This window comes from Ananas comosus, linkage group 18, assembly GCF_001540865.1.
Source record: "Ananas comosus cultivar F153 linkage group 18, ASM154086v1, whole genome shotgun sequence".
NCBI classification, from domain to species: Eukaryota; Viridiplantae; Streptophyta; class Magnoliopsida; order Poales; family Bromeliaceae; genus Ananas; species Ananas comosus.
Window position 1 is genome coordinate 4,616,465 of NC_033638.1, and position 23,993 is coordinate 4,640,457.

The 23,993-nt window shown below is 38.1% G+C and overlaps 1 protein-coding gene and 1 long non-coding RNA gene across 6 annotated transcripts in view; one reads left to right on the plus strand and one right to left on the minus strand.

Annotated features, from left to right (window-relative positions):
• LOC109723720 (alpha-N-acetylglucosaminidase) overlaps positions 1–23,993 on the minus strand; it is a 70,155-nt gene that overhangs the window by 32,636 nt on the left and 13,526 nt on the right. For 3 of the 4 annotated variants that reach the window (XM_020252185.1, XM_020252188.1, XM_020252187.1), the window contains 3 exons: positions 11,619–11,669; positions 4,063–4,172; positions 3,801–3,903 (listed from right to left, as the gene is read on the minus strand). In XM_020252185.1, coding sequence (XP_020107774.1) covers positions 3,801–3,903; positions 4,063–4,172; positions 11,619–11,669 — 264 coding nt within the window. The remainder of the gene's footprint in view (positions 1–3,800; positions 3,904–4,062; positions 4,173–11,618; positions 11,670–23,993) is intronic. The other variant, XM_020252186.1, reaches the window with a different exon arrangement.
• Positions 16,850–17,764, plus strand: LOC109723722. Of its 2 annotated transcripts, none has more exons than XR_002219732.1 (3): positions 16,850–17,219; positions 17,340–17,626; positions 17,715–17,764. It is a non-coding gene; the product is annotated as an uncharacterized LOC109723722 (long non-coding RNA). The 2 variants fall into 2 exon arrangements; XR_002219733.1 differs by having other exon boundaries at positions 16,851–17,219; positions 17,353–17,626.

A 23,993-nucleotide genomic window follows, 5' to 3' on the forward strand; every position in this document is an offset into this window, starting at 1 on the left:
TATATATATATATATATAGAGAGAGAGAGAGAGAGAGAGAGAGAGAGAGTCCAGCTGGGGTACTATCGATAGCACGAAGGATTTTGTGCTATCGAGTTTTCCACCGTTAGATTTAACCCTTTGATTATTTTTACCAGTTAGATTATGCTATTCAACCAATCACTCACTCAACCCTAGGGGGCCCACATCATCCTAACCATACATTTCTCGATCTAAGGGTTAAAAAACTAATAGCACCACTCGCTTGGTGCTATTGATAGTATTCCAGCCTAGTTCTCTCTCTCTCTCTCTCTCTTTCTATATATATATATATATATAGAGAGAGAGAGAGAGAGAGAGAGTCTGGCTATAGTACACTTATGTGTATAGACCTCTTTGTACTCGTAAGTTTTTGGCCGTTACCTCTTTGATCATTTTCACCCATTAGATCATACTACTCAACCGACTACTCATTCAACCCTAGAGGACCACTATCATCCTAACTGCACATCCCTTCAAAACTTATGAATATAAAGGGTCTATACTCATAAGGGTATAGTAGCCCTACTCTCTCTCTCTTTCTCTATATATATATATAACNTTATATATATATATATATATATATATAGTCCGGCTATTATATTATTATGAGTATGATCGCCGTCATACTCATAAGTAGTTTTTGATGATGGAGCTTCTGAATCAATGATCCATACCATTAAACATATTTTACAACATTTAAACATTCTAGAAACCGAATTTTATAATTTTTTGACATCATATCTCTGATGATCAAAGGGTTTCAAAATTGATATTTTAACGGCCAATATGAAGCATTTCCAAGTAAACAGTGTAGAAAAACCGAGAAAGCTTGTGTGCTTTCAAAAGCACAATGGTCTCCATGCTATCGAGTCGTTTTCGATGTTGAGATTTCCGAATCGACGATTGGCTCCGTTGAGCTTGATCTAGAGTATTTAAAGTAACTAGAAAATAAATTTCATAAATTTTCGAGATCATTTATCTAGTAATTGAAGTGGCCCAAAACCTAGTGATTTCACTATTGACAGAAAATTCTTCATACTATATAAAACAAGATATCTAAAATTTTAGTGTCATATCATCACCTTTTGTGAGATTTTTATTTTCAGCCGTTGACATTGAGCCCTTTCGATCACTAGGTAAATGATATCACTAGAAAAATGGCGAAATTTATTTTCTACGTACTTCAAGTACTCTAGATTAAGTTTAACGGCGTCGGTCGTCGATTCGGAAGTCCCAGCATAGAAAACGACTTGATAGCACGAAAACCTTCATGCTTCTAAAAGCACACAAGCCGGAACATTCTGAAAACCGAATTTTATAATTTTTTGACATCGTAAACCTGATGATCAAAGGGCTTCAAAATTGACAGTTTACCAGCTGATATGTACATATGTATGTACATATAGAGTCCAACTACTATACTCTTATGAATAGGATCAACTTCATACTCATAAGTCGTTTTGGATGATAGAGCTTCCGAATCAATGATCCATACCATTAAACATAATTTTGTGCATTTGAAACTTCTAGAATCCAAACGTAATAATTTATTGACATCATTTCCCTTACGATCAAAAGATCTCGAAGCTGGTAATTTTTAAGAGTCGGCGTAGGATGCTCGCAACTTTAATGGTGTACAAGAATCGAAATTGGTTGAATTTTTGATAGAAAATTTTATTCACTATCTAGATAGAGATCTATAACTTCGATCATCAATTGAAGAACCCGATCCTCTATTTTTAGGAGGTAATTCGATTTTGCCCATTCATTTTATGCCCACTCGATGGACTTTATTACAATTTTAAAAAAATTACGAAATTTATTTTCTAGAAGTTTCAAATACTTTTATATCATATTTAATGGTATGGATCGTCAATTTGGAAGCTCCATCATCGAAATCAACTTATGAGTACAAATAACTCTATATCATAAGAGTATAGTAGCCCTATTGTATATGTATATATATATATATATANCTCAACTATATATATATATATATATATATATAGAGAGAGAGAGAGAGAGAGAGAGAGAGAGTTGGACTGGGCTACTATTAGTAGCAAAATTTCATTATTGCTACCAGTTTTTTAGCCTTTGGATCAACTCTTTTAATCATTTCTAACCATTGGATTAAATACTATAACCTAGTGGAGACCACTCAACCCTAGGGGGACCACTCAACTCTAACCGACTAATATCATCCTGATCCTACAATTTTTCATTCAAGGGTTAAAAATTTGATAGCAAAAAGAGCGTTTTACTATTAATAGTATTTCAGCCTAATTCTATATATATTTATGTACATATGTATATACGTATATATGTATATACGTATATATGTATATATATATATATGTATATATGTATATATATATGTATATATGTATATATATATGTATATATATATATATATTACTATCATCCTAACCGTACACCCTTAATTCAAGAACCGAAAACCTACAAGCACCAATGACTTGGTACTTTTAAAAGCAGAGGAGCTCAATTCATATATATGTATGTACATAAATATATGTACATATGTATAGAATTATGCTACTATACTATTGATAGTACCAAGCGTTTGGTAGTATCGAGTTTTCGGCCGTTGGATGAAAAGATGTGCGGTTAGGATGATAGTGGTCCCCGATTAAGATGATAGTGGTCCCCTAGGGTTGAGTTGGTAGTTGGTTGAATAGTATAATCTAACGGGAGGAAATGATCAAAGGATAGATCTAACGGCAGAAACTCAATAGTACCAAGAGCTTGATACTATTGATAGTATAGTAGCCGAACTCTGTATGTATGTGTGTGTGTGTGTGTGTGTGTGTGTGTGTGTAGGTACATATATGTATGTATATATGTAATTATGTATGCTATTAAAGTTTACATATAAAATTATAATATAAAAGGAAGCAAAAATAATTTATCAAGTAAAACTATATGATATATGAAAAAATTTATGTAACATTTTTATATATGATAAATAAAATTTATATGTTATTTAATTTTTTTGATTGTATATGTTATTCAAATTTTATTTAACATTCATGGTATATTTTATATCAAGTTTATACATAAAAAATTTAAAATATAAAATATTATTTTGTCCTCTTTTCCAACAATGTGGTCCGAAAACTATTTTCCCATTCTTGCAAACCAAACGCTAAGAACCGTAAAACTATTTTCCAAGGAAAACTTTTTTCTATTGAAAACTATTTCTTCACAGTTTTACGTGGAACCAAACAGCCCCTTTATAAGACAACCAACTTAAAAAATTACTGCCATGAAATGTCACACATCAAACACAAATCAAATGGATGAGCTACAATATATGAAATCAACTATGTGAAACACTGGAATTATACATCGACAAGAACTAAATTTAATCTTACATTCAGACCATAAATGTCAGGCCTACTCCCATGCTAAAGCAAATACATACAAGCACATGTGCACATGTGAGCACACAAACTCATGTTAACATATATGCAAGGCAGATGTTTAAGCAACCACATAGGCCAACAAAGAACAGACGTTGTCAATACCTGTCGGCAAAGATTCTCTAGTGTTACAATGCTATAATGTGAATGCTACAAGAAGTTACTAGTCCAAACTAAATTGCAACCTAATAATAGTTGGATTTTGACAAATATTGATGCTTTGAACCGGTATATACTCTAACGTAAGACTCAACATCTATATTCTATTTAATGTTAAAAACTTCATTTGCTAAAGCACAAAGTAGAAGATATTTTTTTGCATGAAAAGCAACATCATACCATGGTTGAATTGTAGCTTGTACGAGCAGCAATAGGTCCAGATGAAATTGCATCAAGTATACCATACATTTCAATATTGTCACCAAAGTTGTGTAGCATGCACCTGATATCAACCAGTAACTTAAGAAAATATTATAAAGCTACAGTAAGTCGTCAAACCAAATAGCTTCCGAAATAAAATTAGGTGTTCTACAAGTTGTGATTCATTAGTTCAAGTAAAACTCTAATAAATGGCCAGAAAAAATTGGATACCAGGACATACCAGACATATGGAACTCCATAAAACTGGGACGATTTCTTCCATATCGGTTTGACATCAGCAAATAAATCGAGAACTATCATCTTACCAATAGGAACTGAATGCAAGAGTGCCTATATAATAGGAAAATATGTAAGTTATTGGTTGTTCGGTCATCAAAAGGCTGCAACCAAAGGTACTCTTCGACGCAGAGCCTATCTATTCCCCATAGAATTAATATTTACCACAAGATTTTACCTTGTGTCTCGTTTAAGAGCAAGAGTAATGTTTGATGCAGAGCTTACGTATTGTGCAGAAGTTATATATTTACTAAAAGGAAGATTTTATCTTGTGTATTGTCTAAGATTTCCTAACAATATTGTGGTTATAAAGTTCAAATTACAGAGGTACCAAGACAGAAAAAAAAAAAAAAGAGATTAAAAATAAGAAAAAAAAAATCTAAGAGCAAGAATTTTGATATTAGGTAGTTCTACAAACGGACAAAATAGAGCTTGTGACTAGTAAAATTAAACTAGTAAAATTAGGCAATGAAACAAAGAATGGCTGCTTAATAAAAGTAAGAGTTTCCACAACCATGACAAATTTATTACAAGGGTGCAGGCTTTTATTTCTTTTGGGTCCGTTTGCTTATAAAATCATCAAACATGCAAAAATTGTGCAAATAACCTTGTCGAAGGGGATATTTTCGCACATCCTTCAAACATATACATGCCTGTCGCAAGGGTACCCACACAAAAACTGTTCTCTGCATACATATTCATGGAAGGTGCAGTCATGCAAATAAGCAGAAAAGCACACTTGCATGCATGCCATTGGCAAGGGCATCGGCAACAAAATGGTTTTGCCAGTGTTTGAAAAGATGCAAGGCGCAAAAAAGGCACAAAGGCCTTTTGGAGCCTAGGCACGAGGCGCATCAGGAGGCGCACGCCTCAAGAAGGTGAGATGCACATCTAATAAAAATTAAACACTCTTAACAAGTGTAGTTTAAATGGATGTTTTACGTTAAAAAATTTCAAAATAGTCATACAAAAACAATATAACCATAAAAAAGTAAAGAAATCATATCTATAAATATTCTCAAACTTAAAAGAAAAAAAATTATATTTCAACTTTCAACTTAAAAGCGCTTACTGTTGCTTCTTGCTTCTTGCTTTTTGCCGCTACTACTTATTGTCATTGGGGATGGAAGAGAGAACGACCAAGACAAAAGGAGAAGAAAGCGTTCAAATTAGAAAAAAAAATTCAATTCCTTAAAATTTTAGAATATATTGAAAAAACCCAAGACCCGAAAAACCCAAACCCTAGACCCATTAAACGTAAACATCACGAGGTGCGTCTAAGGCGTGCGCCTCGCTCTCTGAGACGCTAAGGCCCAAGCCTCACACCTAGGCGCTGAGGCAGGCTTTCAACAATTGAGTTTTGAGTATCTATTATATGTCTCGAATTCTGGAACCGTAAGGTTCTCTAACCCAATTTTGTTTTGATTATCCAATTAAGTTTAGATTATGCCTAATCTAATTGAGATTATTCCTAATCTTAGTGGATTTGTATTGCTAGTTGTATTAGGATTTAGCCATATTATAAATATACCTTTATTCCATTAATTTGATGCGGCAGATGATGAGTATGGGTGTATTTTTGAAACTAGGGGGTTTTGTGAGAGAGGCATATTTTGTACATCACTTTGATTATAATGAAAGTCTCCACTCTGTCTTCGCCCGTGGATATATAGGCCAGCGGCCAAACCACGTAAATATTTGTATGCTTTATTTTTTCTTCTTTCTTTCTTGATTCTCTTTTGGTGTTTTTGCACCCGACTAACTAGATCTTTTCCGGCTTTGTCATAACAAACAAGTATCAGAGAAAACATGATATCAGTATAAGTTGCGGATTTCTATCAAACTAGTATCAAAGAAAATCTAGTATCAGTGTAAGTTGCGGATTCCTAACAAACTGGTATCAGAGCCGGATTGTTCATTTGGGCGTGACATCGACGAAGTTTGAGATCGAGAAGTTTGATCACTCCAGTAATTTCGCTCAACGGCAAGTTATCGTTCTAATGCAACAGAGGTTGCAAAAGACGTAACTGGAGAATGAGAAGATTGACACTTCAGACAATCCCGCAAATTTGCTCATTAAGTTTCTTTCGGTGATCAAGTTCAAGTATTCCTTAAACTTGGTTTGTATGTATAGCAACACTTCAGGAGCTTTTGGGAGGGATTTTGTGGAGAAGATAGAAATTCGAGCCAAGGTGAAGATTGTTATATATGTCTCGGATTTAGGAACCGTAAGGTTTTCTAACTCTATTCTGTATTGGTATCCAATTAAGTTAAGTTTAGATTATACCTAATCTAATTGAGACTATTCCTAATCTTGGTGGATTTGTATTCCTAATTGTATTAGAATTTAGCCACTATTATAAATATACCTTTATTCCATTAATTTGGAGCGGCGGACGAGGAGTATAGGTGCATTTTAGAGACTAGGGGGTTTGTGAGAGGCATATTTTGTACATCACTTTAATTATAATGAAAGTCTCCACTCCGTCTTCGCCCGTGGATGTAGGCAAGGATTTAAGTGCCGTGGCACAAGGTCGTGCGGGAAACTTGCCAGTACAGTACGGCACGGTGCGTGCCGAGCTGTGCCGATGCGTGCAGGTCAAAAAAATACTTGTGTGCCGACACATAATAGCATGAAATATTTATTTTTTTTAGCAACAAAAGATTCTAATTATTTATTATGTCTCTTTATCACATCTTTTGAACTTTATTGAGGAAATTACTTACTAATTTAAAGAATAGAGGGTTTTGAGTTGTGCCATTGGCACAGGATCTGTATCGTGCCGGTATCTTGTTGGCACGGTATGGCACGGTGGATACGACCCGTGCCGACAGGCACTTAAAACCTTGGATATAGGCAAGTGGTCGAACCACGTAAATATTTGTGTGCTTCATTTTTTCTTCTCTCATTTTTTATTCTCTTTTGATTATTTCGCACCCGATAAACTAGATTTTTCTGCTTTTGTCATAAAAAAAACTGGTATCGGAAAAAATCTGGTATCAATATAAGTCGCGGATTAGATTTCTAACATTATCCTTGGCAGGCATATGAATGCAAATAACCATGACTTTCAAGGTGCACGTGTAAATTCTAAAACAGGGATACTTGCACAATTTTACATATTTGCAGGAACTTAAAAATCAACAAAATCAAAATCCTTATTTTTTTATATGCCATTGGTAAGAGTATCTACACAAAAATGGTTTTGCATACCGTATCCTTGGCAGGCACATGAATGCAAATAACCAAGACTTTCGGGGTGCACGTTAAATTCTAACTTGCACAATTTCACATATTTGCAGGAACTTAGAAATAAACAAAAAAACTTTTTTTATTTTATTTTAAATATGCCCATAGGACTAGGGATGTTAATGGATACAGATACTCGAAATTTTATTCGAACCCGAACAGAGTGGATTTACCCGATGCTAAATGGATATAGTTTCGGATATATATATCAAAAATGAAAATCCGACNTGAGCCCTTTCGATCACTAGGCAAATGATATCGAAAAATCACAAAATATATTTTCTAGGTACTTCAAATACTTTATATCAAGTCTAACGGAGCCGATCGTCAATTCAAAAGTCCCAACGTCGAAAACGACTTGGAAGCACGGAGGGCTACATGCTTCCGGAAGCATACTAGCCTCACTCTCTCTCTCTCTCTCTCTCCCTCTATATATATATATATATATATATATATATATATATATATATATATATATATATATATATAGAGCTAGGCTCCTATGCTTTCGAAAGTACGAAGGCCTCCGTGCTTGTAAGTTGTTTTCAATGATAGGACGTCCGATTGGGTGATCGGTTCCGTTAAACATGATCTACGCTATTGGAACTATCTAGAAACCAAATTTCATAATTTTTTGACTTCGTTTGCCTAGTGAACAAGTAGCCTCAAAATGAACGGCTGAAAGTAAAAATCTCATAAAAAATAGTGATAAATGACTCAAATTTCAAATCGGAAGTATTGTTTATGCTCTTGATGTTAAGTAGAATTTTCTATTAAAGTTTCATGTAATTTGGATACTTCTACACCGTTGAACTTAAAAACGTGCCAAATCGGCCGTTAAAATAGTCATTTTTGAGACCCTGTGATCGCTTGGTAAATGATGTCGAAAAATTAATTTAGTTTCTAGATAGTTCCAATAGCATAGATTATGCCTAACGGAGTCGATCGTCGAATTGGATGTCCTATCATCAAAAACAACTTACAAATACGGAGGCCTCCGTACTTTCGAAAGCACGGAAGACGTACTATATATATATATATATATATATATATATATATATATATATATATATATTTGATGTTATATTTAAATTTGTAGTTTAAAATTTTAGATTTAATGGAATATATTTTGAAATATTGTAAAGAGAAATAATTGTTTCGAGTTCAAATTTTTAGGTTCGGTCTCGGGTTCGGGTTTCGGATTTTTGGTCGGGTTCGCATTCGGATATGGATTTTTAAAATTCGTCGGATTCGGGTTCGGGTTCGGGTTCCGATTCGGGTTCCGGTTCGGTAGTCGGGTTCAGGTTCGGGCTTTTAAAAATCCGCTCCGAATCCGACCCGTTGACATCCCTACATAGGACCCAACCCCAAATAACCCCAAACCCCTAAATTGGAAGCACCGACCCCCAACGGGGGTTCGAACTAAGGACCCCGGGAAGGGGGAGGTGCACTCCAACCACCTCACTAGAGGTAGGAGGGCAACAGCAAAATCTAATCATAACTAAAATATCTGTANGTTTGCCTAGTGAACAAGTAGCCTCAAAATGAACGGCTGAAAGTAAAAATCTCATAAAAAATAGTGATAAATGACTCAAATTTCAAATCGGAAGTATTGTTTATGCTCTTGATGTTAAGTAGAATTTTCTATTAAAGTTTCATGTAATTTGGATACTTCTACACCGTTGAACTTAAAAACGTGCCACATCGGCCGTTAAAATAGTCATTTTTGAGACCCTGTGATCGCTTGGTAAATGATGTCGAAAAATTAATTTAGTTTCTAGATAGTTCCAATAGCATAGATTATGCCTAACGGAGCCGATCGTCGAATTGGATGTCCTATCATCAAAAACAACTTACAAATACGGAGGCCTCCGTACTTTCGAAAGCACGGGAGACGTACTATATATATATATATATATATATATATATATATATATTTGATGTTATATTTAAATTTGTAGTTTAAAATTTTAGATTTAATGGAATATATTTTGAAATATTGTAAAGAGAAATAATTGTTTCGAGTTCAAATTTTTAGGTTCGGTCTCGGGTTCGGGTTTCGGATTTTTGGTTGGGTTCGCATTTGGATATGGATTTTTAAAATCCGTCGGATTCGGGTTCGGGTTCGGGTTCCGATTCGGGTTCCGGTTCGGTAGTCGGGTTCAGGTTCCGGTTCGGTAGTCGGGTTCAGGTTCGGGCTTTTAAAAATCCGCTCCGAATCCGACCTGTTGACATCCCTACATAGGACCCAACCCCAAATAACCCCAAACCCCTAAATTGGAAGCACCGACCCCCAATGGGGGTTCGAACTAAGGACCCCGGGAAGGGGGAGGTGCACTCCAACCACCTCACTAGAGGTTGGAGGGCAAAAGCAAAATCTAATCATAACTAAAATATCTGTAACTAGAAGACAAAAAAAAAAAAAAAAAAAAAGATAATTTTTTATAAATGCAACTTCTATATCTTTTTTGTAGTCCTTGTTTGTGTTCTAACCAGCTCATGGAATTTTAGTTTAGCATTATTGAGGTTTTTCTTCAGTTTTGGTAAGAGAAGCACCAAAACAAATGTTGTGAAAGCTTGAACAGGATCGAAAACGCTGATATTGGTATGCATTTATACTGTTATAATGATGTTATGAACACTTCTATGCAAATTATGATGTTATGAATGCTTCAATGTAAAGTGCAAGGTTTAAAGTGCCGCCCCATACCGTACAAGGGGAGTCTCAGTCACTCAGACCCCCCTCCATGCCACGGCACAAACAGGTCCGTGCCACAGCACTGCCGTGCCGGCACACTATTTTTTTTTTTTTCTTTTTTTCTGCTTTTCGCTTTTTTTTTCTTTTTGTTGTTCTTTAGGATACCAAGAAGCATCCCACACCCCCAAGGACATTGCAAATCAAAAATCTACTTATTAGATAAGTCAAAAATATTATAATTTAATTTTTTTTGTTTATCAATATACAGGCAAATTTTTAACTTACATATCCAATCCATATCGTAGAGGGAGAAGGCCCCCGCCCCCCCTTGGATGTCAGTGGTGGGCTGCGGACTCGAGCCTATCGGCCTGAGCTCTCCGCTTCCACCATAGACATCAATTTTTTTTATATAAATCATTTTATCAAAATTTGTTGCACCGCAAAATTTTTTGCGAATTAAGGGAACAAAATCGAACTCAATAAACAAATTTTGAGGCACATCAAACATAAAAATTTATTTTTGCGTTGGAAGATTAAAAATACTAATAAAATTAAAAGCTAAATTAAATCAATTGATCCTTAAATTAATTTGTCATATAATTTATTGCTTTATTTTTTTGATAGATCTAATAATTTTTGAAAAAAATAATTAAAAAATAAAATTTTCAAATAATTTTTAAAATAATTTTAAAAATTATTTTTTTGTATTTTGTAAAAGAAAACTGTAATAAGGTCAAAAGAAAGAAAAAAAGATGTCTTTGCATTTTTTAAATTCTAACCTGTAAAAATTTTTATTTTGTAATCAGGTGTAGTTGTACTTTACATACAAAAAAGCTTACAAGCATGTTAATTGATGAGTATAGTAAGTTACACATAGCAAATGTTCATAATTATTTGATTAGATCTTTCAAAATAATATTATAAGAGTTTATTGTAATAAAAAAAACTAAAATAAGTCCGTACCAAAGCGTGCCACTAGAAGATCATACGTATCCATCGGCACGCAAGCGTGCCATGTGCCGGCACGGAAGCATGCAGTGCCGTACCGTGCCAGGCAAACAGTAGCACATCCCCGTGCCACGGCACTTTAAACCTTGGTGAAGTGTTTAAAGCAACTTTTCCACAACCCGTAAATGTGTATTTATACAATTAGATAGATACTGGTGGAAGAAATTATGCTTTTCTATGTTTAGTTCTACACGTATAATGTTATCAAATCTAAAAAAATAAGATGTATATTCTAGTGGCCTGAAATAGATTATATGTAATAAGTTTCACTTCCACACAGTGACAGTTCCCACTTACATAGCATAAAGTTTACTTTCACCTATTCAAACCCGTAAAGATAAACGACACGTTCAAATTTTGAAATTAAAAAGTCACCAATTGGCTTAAATCAAATAAATTAAAAGGTCAGGTAGTAAAATCAAAATTTTTAGAGGTTAGGTAGTTGGATCCAAAAGGGTGATAGCTAAGTTTTATACATTTTTACCGATGTTTAATAATGCATAGGTTCGATAAGATAGTCATATCAACTAGAAGAGTTGCATACTTTCATTTGAGGTGGCTTCCAGAATGCTGCATCGGACGAGAATAGCCAACCCTGCATGTGAAAAAAAGGAGTTAGAAAGTAACTACGTACGATCAAACAGCCATCTTCATCACAACAAAGTGTGTCAAGCTGTTCTATATATATAGAGAGAGAGAGAGAGTGCGGCTGGTATGCTTCTGGAAGCACGGAGCGCTCCGTGCTTCCAAGTCATTTTCGATGTTGGGACTTTCGAATCGACGATCGGCTTCGTTAGACTTGGTCTAGAGTATTTGAAGTATCCAGAAAATAAATTTTGATTTTGAGCCCTAGTGACCCTTCAATCACTAGGCAAATGATATCGAAAAATCACAAAATTTATTTTCTGGGTACTTCAAATACTCTAGATCAATTCTAACGGAGTCGATCGTCGATTCGAAAGTCCCAACATCGAAAACGATTTGAAAGCACGGAAGGCTCCGTCCTTCCAGAAGCATACCAGCTCACTCTATATATATATATATATCTGGCTACTATACTCTTATGAGTACGATCGCCTTCGTACTCATAAGTTGTTTTCGATGATAGAGCTTCCGAATCGACGATCCACACCATTAAACGTTATCTAGAGCATTTAAAACGTTTAGAAATCAAATTTTATAATTTTTCGACATCATTTACCTTACGATCAAAAGGTCACAAAATTGGCAATTTTTAACGGCCGGTATGTGATATTTGCTAGTTTAACGGTGTTAAAGAATCGAAATCGGTTGAATTTTTGATAGAAAATTCTATTCACTATATAGATAAAGATCAATAACTCCGATCTTAAATTGAAGGATCCGAACATCCATTTTTAAGACGTCGTTCGATTTTGACAGTTCATTTTATACCCGCTTGATGAACTTTATTATGATTTTGAAAAATTACGAAATTTATTTTCTATAAATTTCAAATACTCTAGATCATATTTAACGGAGTGGATCATCGATTTGGAAGCTTCATCATTGAAAGCAACTTATAAGCATGAAGGGCTCTATACTCATAAGAGTATAGTAGCCCTAGCCTATATATATAGAGAGAGAGAGAGAGGAGCTGGAATGCTATCGGTAGCAAACGGGTTCCGTTGCCACCCATTTGTTTTCGATGATGGAGCCTCCAAATCGACGATCGGCACCATTGAAAATGATCTGCACCACTTGAAGTATCTAGAAATCAAATTTCATGCTTTTTCGATATTGTTCTCTTGTCCGTCAAGTGGGCGTAAAAATGAACGGCTGAAAATGAATATCCTCTAAAAAGTGATGATAGGAATTTTATAATCAAGATCGAGTATAGATCTTGTTTTAAATAGTTTAAAGAATTTTCTAATGAAAATTCAATTGATTTGGATAGTTTTACACCGTTAAACGAGAAAATGCCTCATATCTACCATTAAAATTACAAATTTTGAAACCTTTTGATCATCAGGCTAATGATGTCGAAAAGATTTAAAATTTGATTTCTAGACACTTTAGGTGGTATAGATCATGTTCAACGGTGCCGATCGTCGATTCGGAGGCTTCATCATCGAAAACAAATGGGTGGCAACGGAACCCGTTTGCTATCGATAGCATTCTAGCTCAACTCTCTCTCTCTCTCTCTCTCTCTCTCTCTCTCTATATACACACACACACACACACACACACACACACACACACATATATATATATATATATATATACACATATATATATATAGTTAGGCTAGAATATTAATATATATATATATATATATATATATATATATATAGTTAGGCTAGAATACTATTAATAGCAAAAGGCCNTATATATATATATATATATATATATATATATATATAGTTAGGCTAGAATACTATTAATAGTATTTGTCCCCTTTTGCTATCAAGTTTTTAACTTTTGGATCAAATCCTTTGATCATTTCTAACCATTGAATTAAATATTATAACCCAGTATGGACCACTCAACCCTAGGGGAACCGCTCAACCCTAAGGGACTAATATCATCCTAACCTTATAATTTCTCATCCAAGGGTTAAAAACTTAATAGCAAAAGAGGCCAAATACTATCAATAGTATTCTAGCCCAACTCTATATATATATATATAGTGATTCTAGCATGCTTGATGCACAGGAAAGGGTCTTGCATCCATTATTTTTGGTTTCCAGGTAGCCTCAAAGACGAGATAATTTTCAAGGTTAATTCATTTTACCATAAATAGCAACCAGCCTGCAAGCTGCCTTGTATGTTGAGTATGTAGATTCTAGCTCAGCTTGATAAAATAAACATTGCCATAGCTACAGAAAGCGTACTATGTACTCTGTAAAGCTCAATATAAAGTAGAAAGTGGGCAGAACTTATTTTACTTGTTTTCCTCTTCAAAAATCAATTCATGAAAGGAAAAAGAAGAGATCCTGTTATTTCTGTGCTATTTTCAGAGGGATTAACATGTTACATATCAGAATTAAAGCTTAATAACAAAAGTACTCCTTGGACCCTAGGCCACATCTCATTTTACCCCCTGCAGAAAAAATTGCGTCAATTACCTCCTACACTTTGCCCCTATTTCTAATAGGTCCAAACATTTAAAATAAGCGATGAATTGCGTAGTAACACTTCAGTAAAAGAAGCTGGTATATCACATTGTTCCACATCTCAACATCTATCATAATTTGCAACAGAGAAACAGATAAAAATAATAATAATAATAATAGAGATCCCAAATTTTGCCAATACTATCAAAAGTGATATTCTATCGAACAATTTTATTCAATTTATATGATTCTACAGGGATCTTGCATGCTTGGTCAAAGGAGTAATTACCACCGATAGGAGTTCCATTTTAGATATAATCACAAGAAATCCTTGGATTTTCAATTCGTGGGAGATAGTGTGGGATCTTTAGGAGGTGAGAAAAGCATTTGTTTGATTGTGTATACTAATAGCCGTTCTCCACCTACCATTGTTGCTTGTGCTTCCTAGACATGCATATCCCTTTTTAAGTCCATAGATTCAAGAGTGCAAGAGTCATAAATTCATATTTGTTAAATTATATGAAACTGTAGAACCCAAGATTTTTATTGCGAGAGTTTATAATTTAAAGGTCTTTTGTGTAAAACCTGACTCTTAGGAAGTTTTAATATGAACCATTGTATTGACTCGAATGTAATTTAAACCTTTGAGGAGTTTACGGAGATTTGGAGTGAACACGGGATGGAAACCATAAATTTAAAGAGAAGTTAAAACCAAAATTTCCTGCGCAAGTCACATTCGGCGCGACATTTTAGTGAATTTTTTTATAGTTTTGGAAGATGAAAAATACAATGTTAAAGTACACTCAAAGACGAACGTTTGAAACCAAGTTTCACCGAAAACAGAGTTTCGGGTGAAAAGCTACTGGATCTTGAAAACAGTTTATGCATGCAGTTTTCTGCTGTGAACTGACTAGTTTGCCTTCAAAATGCAATTTCTCACAAAGTATTCAACGCTCAGAACGAACGTGCAGAACCAAAATCTACAGAACCCTTTGCGTATCTTGAAGTCAACCCTTCGTGCACAGTTTACAGAACTGCAGCAAAATCATGACGAACCTTGAGGGTTTTTGCGCAATTTTGTCGTCGGCTGCCCGCAGGGGACCCGAATGCAAGGCGTCGCGAGGGTGGTTCAGTAGGAGGGTCATCACACAATTGTCTGGCACGAAACCCTAGATTGACAGATATAAAACGGAGCCGCCAACCTAGATGAGTAACCCGGTCCGCCTTTCGCCCCCTACGTATTTTCTTTTTTTCCTCGATCTCCTCTCCTCCTCTCGTCTCTCTCCCCCCAGCATGTTCAGTACCTTGCTTCGCCTCCTCCCCCCCTGCCGCTGGCCGACCCCTGCCGGATTTCCCTCTCCTGCGGCTTCCGTATGCAGCCGCTGTGGTTGTTGGGCGATTTCTTCGCTGCCAGGCAGGCTGCGACCAGTGGGGAGATTCTCCTTCAAATAGCAGCAGCAAGACCTTCTCCGTCTGACCCCATCTTTGTCGTCTCTCCTTTGGTGAACGTGTTGCCACCCTCACTGCCCCCAACTGAGCCAAAGCCGCCGCTGACCGCACGCTTTCAGCCGAGGCTGAAATTCTGCAGCAGCATAATTTCTGCGTCGATCGCAATGCCCTTTTTTCCTCCCTCGATTCCTTCACACTTGAGCCTCCGCACCAGCCCTCATCCCTCGTCGACCGTGCTTCTCAGATTAGATCCGAGGTGATCTTGGGTAATGATTCCAGCCCTTCTTGCTTCTGCTTCGTTATCGACTCATTGCACAGTATCGATAGATCGGTTCATTGCATAGTTGTAATCGTTGCATAGTTCGCTCGTTTGATGTGCTTATTGGGGTCAATTCCCCTCGATTCTTGGTCGGATCTCTAGGGTCAGCTTCTTACTGGCTCAAAATGTGTTCCACGACAATCTTGAGCGCCATTTAAGGGATTGAAACCAATCGGGGCTGAACCACATGTGTGTGCTGCCCAGTGGTGTTTACGGCGATTTTTTAGGCTTTGGGTGGCCTATCGGATTTGTCCGAAACTTGGGGAGTGGTCTCTTGCTGGCCAGAGATCGACGTCCATGCTCTCGTGGCTGAGTTTTACGAAGCCAAGATCGACCGAATCAGTATTAGTGCACGTGCTGTCCCGTTGTAATGTTTCGGAAAAATATTAACTTATTATTTTTCGGAATGATTATGATCCGTGATTTAATTGACACATCGGAAGTGTTGGGGCGAGTCGGATTGGTATTGGATGTGAAATTGATACCAAATTTTAAGCCAAATGCCAATGAATCTTAGCTAGTGTTGCTTTATTAAAGTGTGCCTAAGGTACACTACATCTAAGTCTCAACTACCCCAAATTGGGGAGTTTGGAGTTTGGACTGTAGTTGTTGGCTGAGAAGACCACTTTAATTCCATCCCTTATCTTCTTCTTCCCTGCATCCATGCTGTTTTCCTCTTCCTTACCAATTCCCCATTGTCCCCTCTCCCTGCGCAGCCTAGCAACAACACCTACCTTGTGGACTGCAGCACCTTGATGAAGGAAGCAGCCTACAACAGTAGCTTGCAGCATTCAGCTCCAGTGTAGCTAGGAAAAGTGCTCTAGCTTCAAGATTAATGCTGTAAGGAAGTAAGGAGGAGCGTGGGAGCTCACCTGGTACATAGAACCAGCTGAAATTGCAGGTTAGATCATTTGTGTGTGTGTAAATTTGCAAGTATAAGCTGAAATTTCAGTTTTGTTAGTTGTTAGTAGTGTTCTTGGAATTCAGCTGGCATCTTTGATTTGTTAGCAGTAAAATTAGAGGCTTGGAGTAGATCAATTTCGAAATTGATGATTCATGACCAGAGTTGGGGAGTTAGGATGCTGCCCATATCTTCCTTGAGCTGGAATTGAAGGTTAGTGGCTTTAATTTTAAAGTTTGATCAAGATTGGTTCAATGCTGAAATTTCAGGCAGATTTCGTCCACTGTTGGAATTCATTAAAGTTCGTTCAAATTTTCTATAGGAGCTGAGCTTTCGAAAAAGTTGGAAGTGATCTTGACTTCGTCCTCTGCTGTGTAGAATCTTGTTTCGATCAATTCGGAGGTAAAATGAATGAGAAATTCATTTTTCTGTTGAGGTGAAGACCGAAAAACTGTTTTTCGTCGAAGCTGAAATGTTGACCTTTATCTTTCAATTGTAATGGAATTTCATGGGAAAATATAGGTTTTTCTTGTAGTGAAAAGGCCTAAGATCACTTGTGAACAAGTCCCAATTGCCAATTTTGCTGTTGATTGGTTGGTGGAGCAAGAATGAAGTGCAACTTAGTGCTGGCAGCTTAGAAGCCAGCAGCAGCTTTGAGATAGCAGCAGCAACAGCCTTGGAGCAGGGACAGCAGCAACTAGTTTTGGAAATTAGTTTCGATTTGGACCTTATTGCTGCAATTGGATGCTTCTTGGGTGTTCCTGAGGTAGAGAGGAACCTGCGAATCAAGTTGCAACTATTGGTTTGAGGTGAGTAATGCTGAATTTCATTTTTTCCGAACCAAATAGACATTTGATGGATTTGTGATTCGATTTTTAATTCAGCTCGATCCAACAGGGATTTGTTGGATTTTCTTATACTTGTTGGTGATTTGGGACTAAAGGCACGTGACCGCTGAGCTTCGCTTTAATCTGTGGTCGGATTTGCATACTAGGTGGGTTGAAGTTTACCGAAATCGTCGGATTTCCTTCTAAGTTTTATCAACGTCAACATGTGTTTATTATTGGTTTGGTTTATCCTGCTAGTACTCGAATTCATGGAAATTATAGATTATGCTATAGAATCTGAATCTGGAGTTAAGCTAGTCACTTTATTTATACATGTTGGACCTGAAATTGACTTAGAAGAAAACTATAGATCCTACATTGTCATTTTCTGAAAATTACCAGATTTAGCTTTAAGAGCTGTGGTTTGTTCCTATCGTTGCTGTTTGTATGCGGTAGATACCCAGATTAATGTAGGGTGAGTTTACGCTCGTGCTGAGATGCCGAGCTTATTTTACAGTAGTGTGTAGACTGTTCCGGTTTGTCGGGTGCCGTCGTAGTTGACGGTAGATCCAGATTTCTGTATTTGCATCAAATTGTGCCAAGGGCACGTGAGCGTTGGTTGTTAGAGCAGTTAGACCAATTTGTTTTGATTATAGCTTATGAGAGCCTGATTGAGCTCGGCAGAGGCACGCTTGCATACTCGGTTGGGTAGTGCCCACGAGTGCCACTGCGGAGTTTGGCTTTGTGCGTTTGCATTGAGGTCATAGTGTCTTGTTTGGACTTGCTCTTCACCAACAACCCAGCGTGGTGGTGGTTGGTGTAGCTTCGACAGGCGGGACGGGTGCGTTCACAGTCCCTAATGAGATTGGGTCAGGGGTTGCATCATTCTTATTTCTACAGAATAGTAGTTAACGATAGTACAGTGGCATGTAGCTGTAGAGTTTTTCCAGCTTCCTTTACTATCCTTGTGCATATTTTTTCTATAGACTTAGTGGGTGAGCCGTTGAGGTCGGTAGCGGTACCCACTGAGGACTACTCATTTTTGCAGTAGTTCTCACACCTAGTTGTTGACCCCTTTTTGCAGAGCCTTCGTCCACGGCTGCTGCTGTTGCTGATTTGGATCGTGGAAAGGGAGTCGCGAGCTAGATCCCTTCCAATCTTGCTGCAGTGCTAGAGGAGTACCTCCCACAGGTAGTTTTGGGGTTTTTGTACATATGGTCTTATTGTCTGGTTACTCGCTGGAGAGAGTGGTGTAGTAGGCATTTTGTATGTACTGGAGCCCTCGAGGTTATATATTACTTTTCTATTTAGCAACTCTTTACCTTGTAGTTGTAGCTTGGATTTGTTTACAAGTGCAGCTATCGCTTCGTATACAGGGAAAATTCATATGTATACGGCGGGTCTGTTGGCGTGCCCGGGAAAACGTGGTAATCCGGGACGTGACACCCGTGGCCGTAATTGGCATCGCTCGGGGCTTCGGAAGCGTATATTCACTTTTCGCTGGTCGTGTGAGTGCATGAACACTTCCCCGCTGTCCCAGCACTTCAAATGAAGAGTTTGGAATATGTACAGGCTGAGCACGTACTTCGTACACTTTCCATTACCGAAACCGAAAACAGGCCTTTTTGGCCGAATTAGTTTGTCCCGCTCTCAGATGAACATTTTGCTGTCTGGGACGCCATCCCAATAGTCTTCTAAGTGGAATTAACCCTCCGGGCTGATTATGGTCGTATGTTGTCCCGGTTCCCAAAATGGCAATTTTGGGGCGTTTCGGGGCAGAAAACCGATGTTGCGCACTGTTTGTGCTTACAAGTGTCAAAACGTGTTGGGCTTATTCCGGAGGTCCTTTATGGTTGAAACCAACAACGGACACATGTTGGTTGTTCGTTGGTTCCCATGCCAAATTCGGCATGTTTTGGAACCCATTACAGGCTTACAGCCTAGTTTGGTGCTGATAACCCCTCTGTCGCACAATTCATGTGCGGCTGCCCTAACACCTAAGTCGGTATGTTTTCAGGCAGCGTTAGGGCATTGTACCGATTGTGTTTGCTCGTTGAGTCAGTCATGTAATTGGTGCAGCGTTAGGGCATTGTACCGCCCTTCTAGCTTGGTTTGGAGCTTGGGAAAAGGTTAGTAACCTCTCTACCACTTGTGATTTTAGTTTTGCTTGAGTTTTTGGGAAGGAAACCTAGATATGAAAAATCTAGGATTTATTTGGGGATTTTTGATTTGTAGCTTTTGGAGCTTAATTGATAGGTATAGAACCATCATCTAGGTTGGATTTGAAGGGCTCTAACTCTCATTTGGATTTTAGGAGGATTTTTCTACCATTCTAGGTGAGTTTTGCGCTCTTCTTGGGTCGGTTAAAGATGAACACGTGGAGTGTTCGTTCATTTCGTCTAACCCTCCTAGAATTTTCATTAGGGAGCTAGGAGACTAGTGGACATCTTCGTAGGCGCAAACGAAGGGGATCCGAGGAGTTCTTAGTGGGTTTGACCTCACCGAAATGGATGAACTCCCCCTATGTTATTTACTTCATTATAAAATGGAAAATGATGTATCTTCATACTAGATAGAGCATATATGAATTTTAGAATGCTTAAAATGCATATGTTATGTATCGTGAAAAATTGGACCTTTATGTAGCAGAGAGTTATGTATGTTGTAATCATGCAAATGAATGGCATCTCTTATTTAACTTGGAATCATGTTTCATGTAGTAAAAATGATAAATGTAATATGCTCTTGGACATAGAACTCATGCTTGACATAGTGGACATTGAATGTCATAAAGTGGCATTTAACGTAGCAAATGGTTAAACTTGTACTTGATGACATAGTGATAGGCCATTGGGACATTAGCCTTTATTCCATGTTTTAGACATGATGACATTGGATTGAGACGGATGATTACGCTTGCTTGCCATTGTGCTCATTCGCACACGCTTGTGAGGGTTGCTCCCCACAAGCCGGCACTCCGGAAATAGCCATCGCGACATATGCTCGCCCGTGCAGGATTGGGCGCCGAAATGGGATGCCGTGGGGGAGGCTCATTCCTAGGGTGGGAATGTTGACTACCACGGAGCCATTAGGCACGGCGCAAGCCAGACTACCCTTGTGTAGGTCCTTTATGATTGGAGCACTATTGAACTAAAATGCAATGTGACATTAGATTATTTAGTAAATATTGACATTCTACTAGTTGTACTTGTGGACATCGTGCTATTTATACACATATTCATTCATGTTAGAATAGCTCATATTCTTGTAGAACTTCATGCTAACTAGAGGCATAGTAGTTTAGTAAGTTTACTTCATGCTTATTATACCTATCGTTCATTTTATTTAAATGCTAGAACTTACTGCTATGCCTCCATAACCTAGTTGTGTATTTCGCTTATGTTAGCGACTTACCCACTGGGAACTATTGATTAATAGTTCTCACGCCCTCTATATTGAGTTTTTGTTTCAGAGCCATCCACCCCGGGAGAGGCTCGGGATCGCGAAAAAGGGATCGCATCTAGCTAGATAGCGAGGAGTTTTTACGCTAAGTGGTCATCTCTCTATTTTTGTACTTGATGTAGAGAGTGAGAGTTTTTGTACCCATGGTAGAGGCCACCATTTTTGTATATCTAGCACTTGTATTTGGATCTTAATGTACCTACCTTTACTTTTATGTTAGTTGTTTAGTTCTTTTAATTATCCACTTACTATTAGAATCTAGTTGTACTCATGCTCTGATATCTCTAGATACTCGTTTATTTTTGTTTTAATTATCGCTTTGTTGTAGACGCCTTATATGTTGTAGGCATATAGCGGGTCTGGACACGCACCGGGCGGGCTTCCGCTGGGTCCCGGAGCGTGACAATACTAGACAATGGCTGAAAGCACGATTCTTCTTTGATATTGTCACATCCTAATAGTTCCATATCGGATAATGTGGGAGAGTGTGATAGGTTTATAAGTGACGGACACACTAGTAATAATAACTGGGCTTAAGCATTTTAGGCAGATGGTTTGGGCCCAACAAGTTATTTTTGCTAGCGAGTCGGGTCGTTACAGATATATTCTTTGTTATCATCTCCATCTATTTGATGATCAGTAGAATAATCCTCACCTTCATAACCCTCTGAATTTCTTAAATGTTCGCTTATGGTCTCCACCTTATCCTTGGTAACTCTAAAATTGTCTGCTATATTCTTCGTCCTCCTCTTAGATAATCTGTAAGTTTTGCTTTCATGAGATTGACTAGCTCTCTGCTTATTATTTTTCATGCTAAGATACACTAGCATACAAGCCGTATCAAATACTACAGTGGTTGGATCAATAAGTCAATTTCAATCCCTCTTCAAGGTCGAAGTACAATCTTTCTTCATTGTAATCCTGAGGTTTGGTTGCCTGTGAGATTTTAGCATCTGAGGCTTGTCGACACATCTGGAGTGTCGGGACAAGTCCGAGTCGTTTCGGCGCGAAATGGACGTAAAACGGACTCAGCGCGACGCGAGAGCAGAGTTTTAATATTGGAATCTGCAAAGTGTAGGTTTTCAGTATGGAGTACCAGTACCACACAGAGGAATACCGGTACCCCAGTGCTTTCCCAGAGTAGGCTGCTCTCGAGTTGCCCCATTTGATGCTGAGTACCGATACTGCATAGGGTGAGTACCGGTACCGAGCCCGAGTACCGGTACTGCATCGGGTGAGTACCGGTACCCAGTTTGCGAGGCTGCGAGCTGAGAGGCCGAGTACCGGTAACCAAATCTGATACCGGTACTCCAGCTGGATTTGTAAGTAGGTGAGGGGCCTTTTGGTCATTTGATGCATCGTTTGCATCACCCTTATCCCCACTGCTTTATATAGGATAGAGAAGCAGTGAGGGAGCTTCTGGTTACTACTCTCTCTTTCTAGTTTTTGATCGGGTGCTTCGTGGAGGTCACAGTTTGAGCTCGGATTGTCGTCGACGTTGCACTGGGGAGCCGTTCGAGCGCATGGACGTCGAGGTTGCGCCGTTGGAGGCCGGGCGAGCGCGTGTTTTCCCTTCTCTCGACTTCTTGTCGTAGTTGGACTAGCTTTTAGAGGTGAGTTGAAGTGTACCGAAATTGCCGGAATATCTTCTAAGTTTTTGTAGCGTCAACATGTATCATGCGTTTATTTTCTTGCTAGTACTCGAATTCATGGATTAGGCTTAAAATCTGAATTTGGAGTTAAGTAGTAGTAATATAATTTTACATATTGGACTTGGAATTGACTTAGGAGAAAACTGTAGATCCTACACTGTCATTTTCTGAAAACTACCAGATTTAGCTTTAGGAGCTGTAGTTTGTTTGTATTGCCGCAGTTTGTATGCGGTGGATACTCAGATTAGTATAGAATGAATTTACGCTCGTGCTGGGATGCCGAGTTTATTTACAGTAGTGTGTAGACTGTTTTGGACTGTCGAGTGCCGTTATAGTTGACGATGGACCCAGATTTCTGTATTTGCAACAGATTGTGCCAAGGACACGTGAGCTTGGTTGTTAGACCAGTTAGACCCATTTGCTTTGATTATAGCCTGTGAGAGCCTGATTGAGCTCGGCAGAGACACGCTTGCATACTCGGCTAGGTAGCGCCCACGAGTGCCACTCCGGAGTCGGGTTTTGTGCGTTCGCGTTGATGTCGTAGTGTCCAGGTTGGACTTGCTCTTCATCAACTACTCAGCGTGGTGATAGTTGTAGCTTTAACAGGCGGGACGGGTGTGTTCACAGTCCCTAGTGATATTGAGTCAGAGATTACATCATATTTACATCTACAGATAGTTAACGTTGGGTAGCGATAGTATAGTAGCATATAGCTGCAGAGTTTGTACTAGCTTCCTTCACTATCTTCCTGCATACTTTCTGTAGACTTAGTGGTGAGCTGTTGAGGTCGGTAGCGGTACCTACTGAGGACTACTTTTTGTAGTAGTTCTCACACCCAATTGTTGACCCTTTTTTACAGAGCCTTCTCCTGCGGCTGCTGCTGTCCCTGATACTGATCGTAGAAAGGAAGTTGCGAGCTAAATCCCTTCCAGACGGGTTGCAATGCTAGACGAGTACCTCCCACAGGTAGTTTTGGGGTATTTATGTACATATGGTTGTTGTCTGGGTACTCGCTGGAGCGAGTGATGTTGTAGACATTTTGTATGTACTTAAACCCCTCGAGGTATATATATATATATATATATATATATATATATATATATATGTTTTCAGTTTAGCAGCTCATTACCTTGTGGTTGTAGCTTGATTATTTACAGGTACAGCTATCGCTTCGTATACAGAAAAAATTCCTATGTATATAGTGGATCTGTTGGCGTGCCCGGGGAAATGTGTAA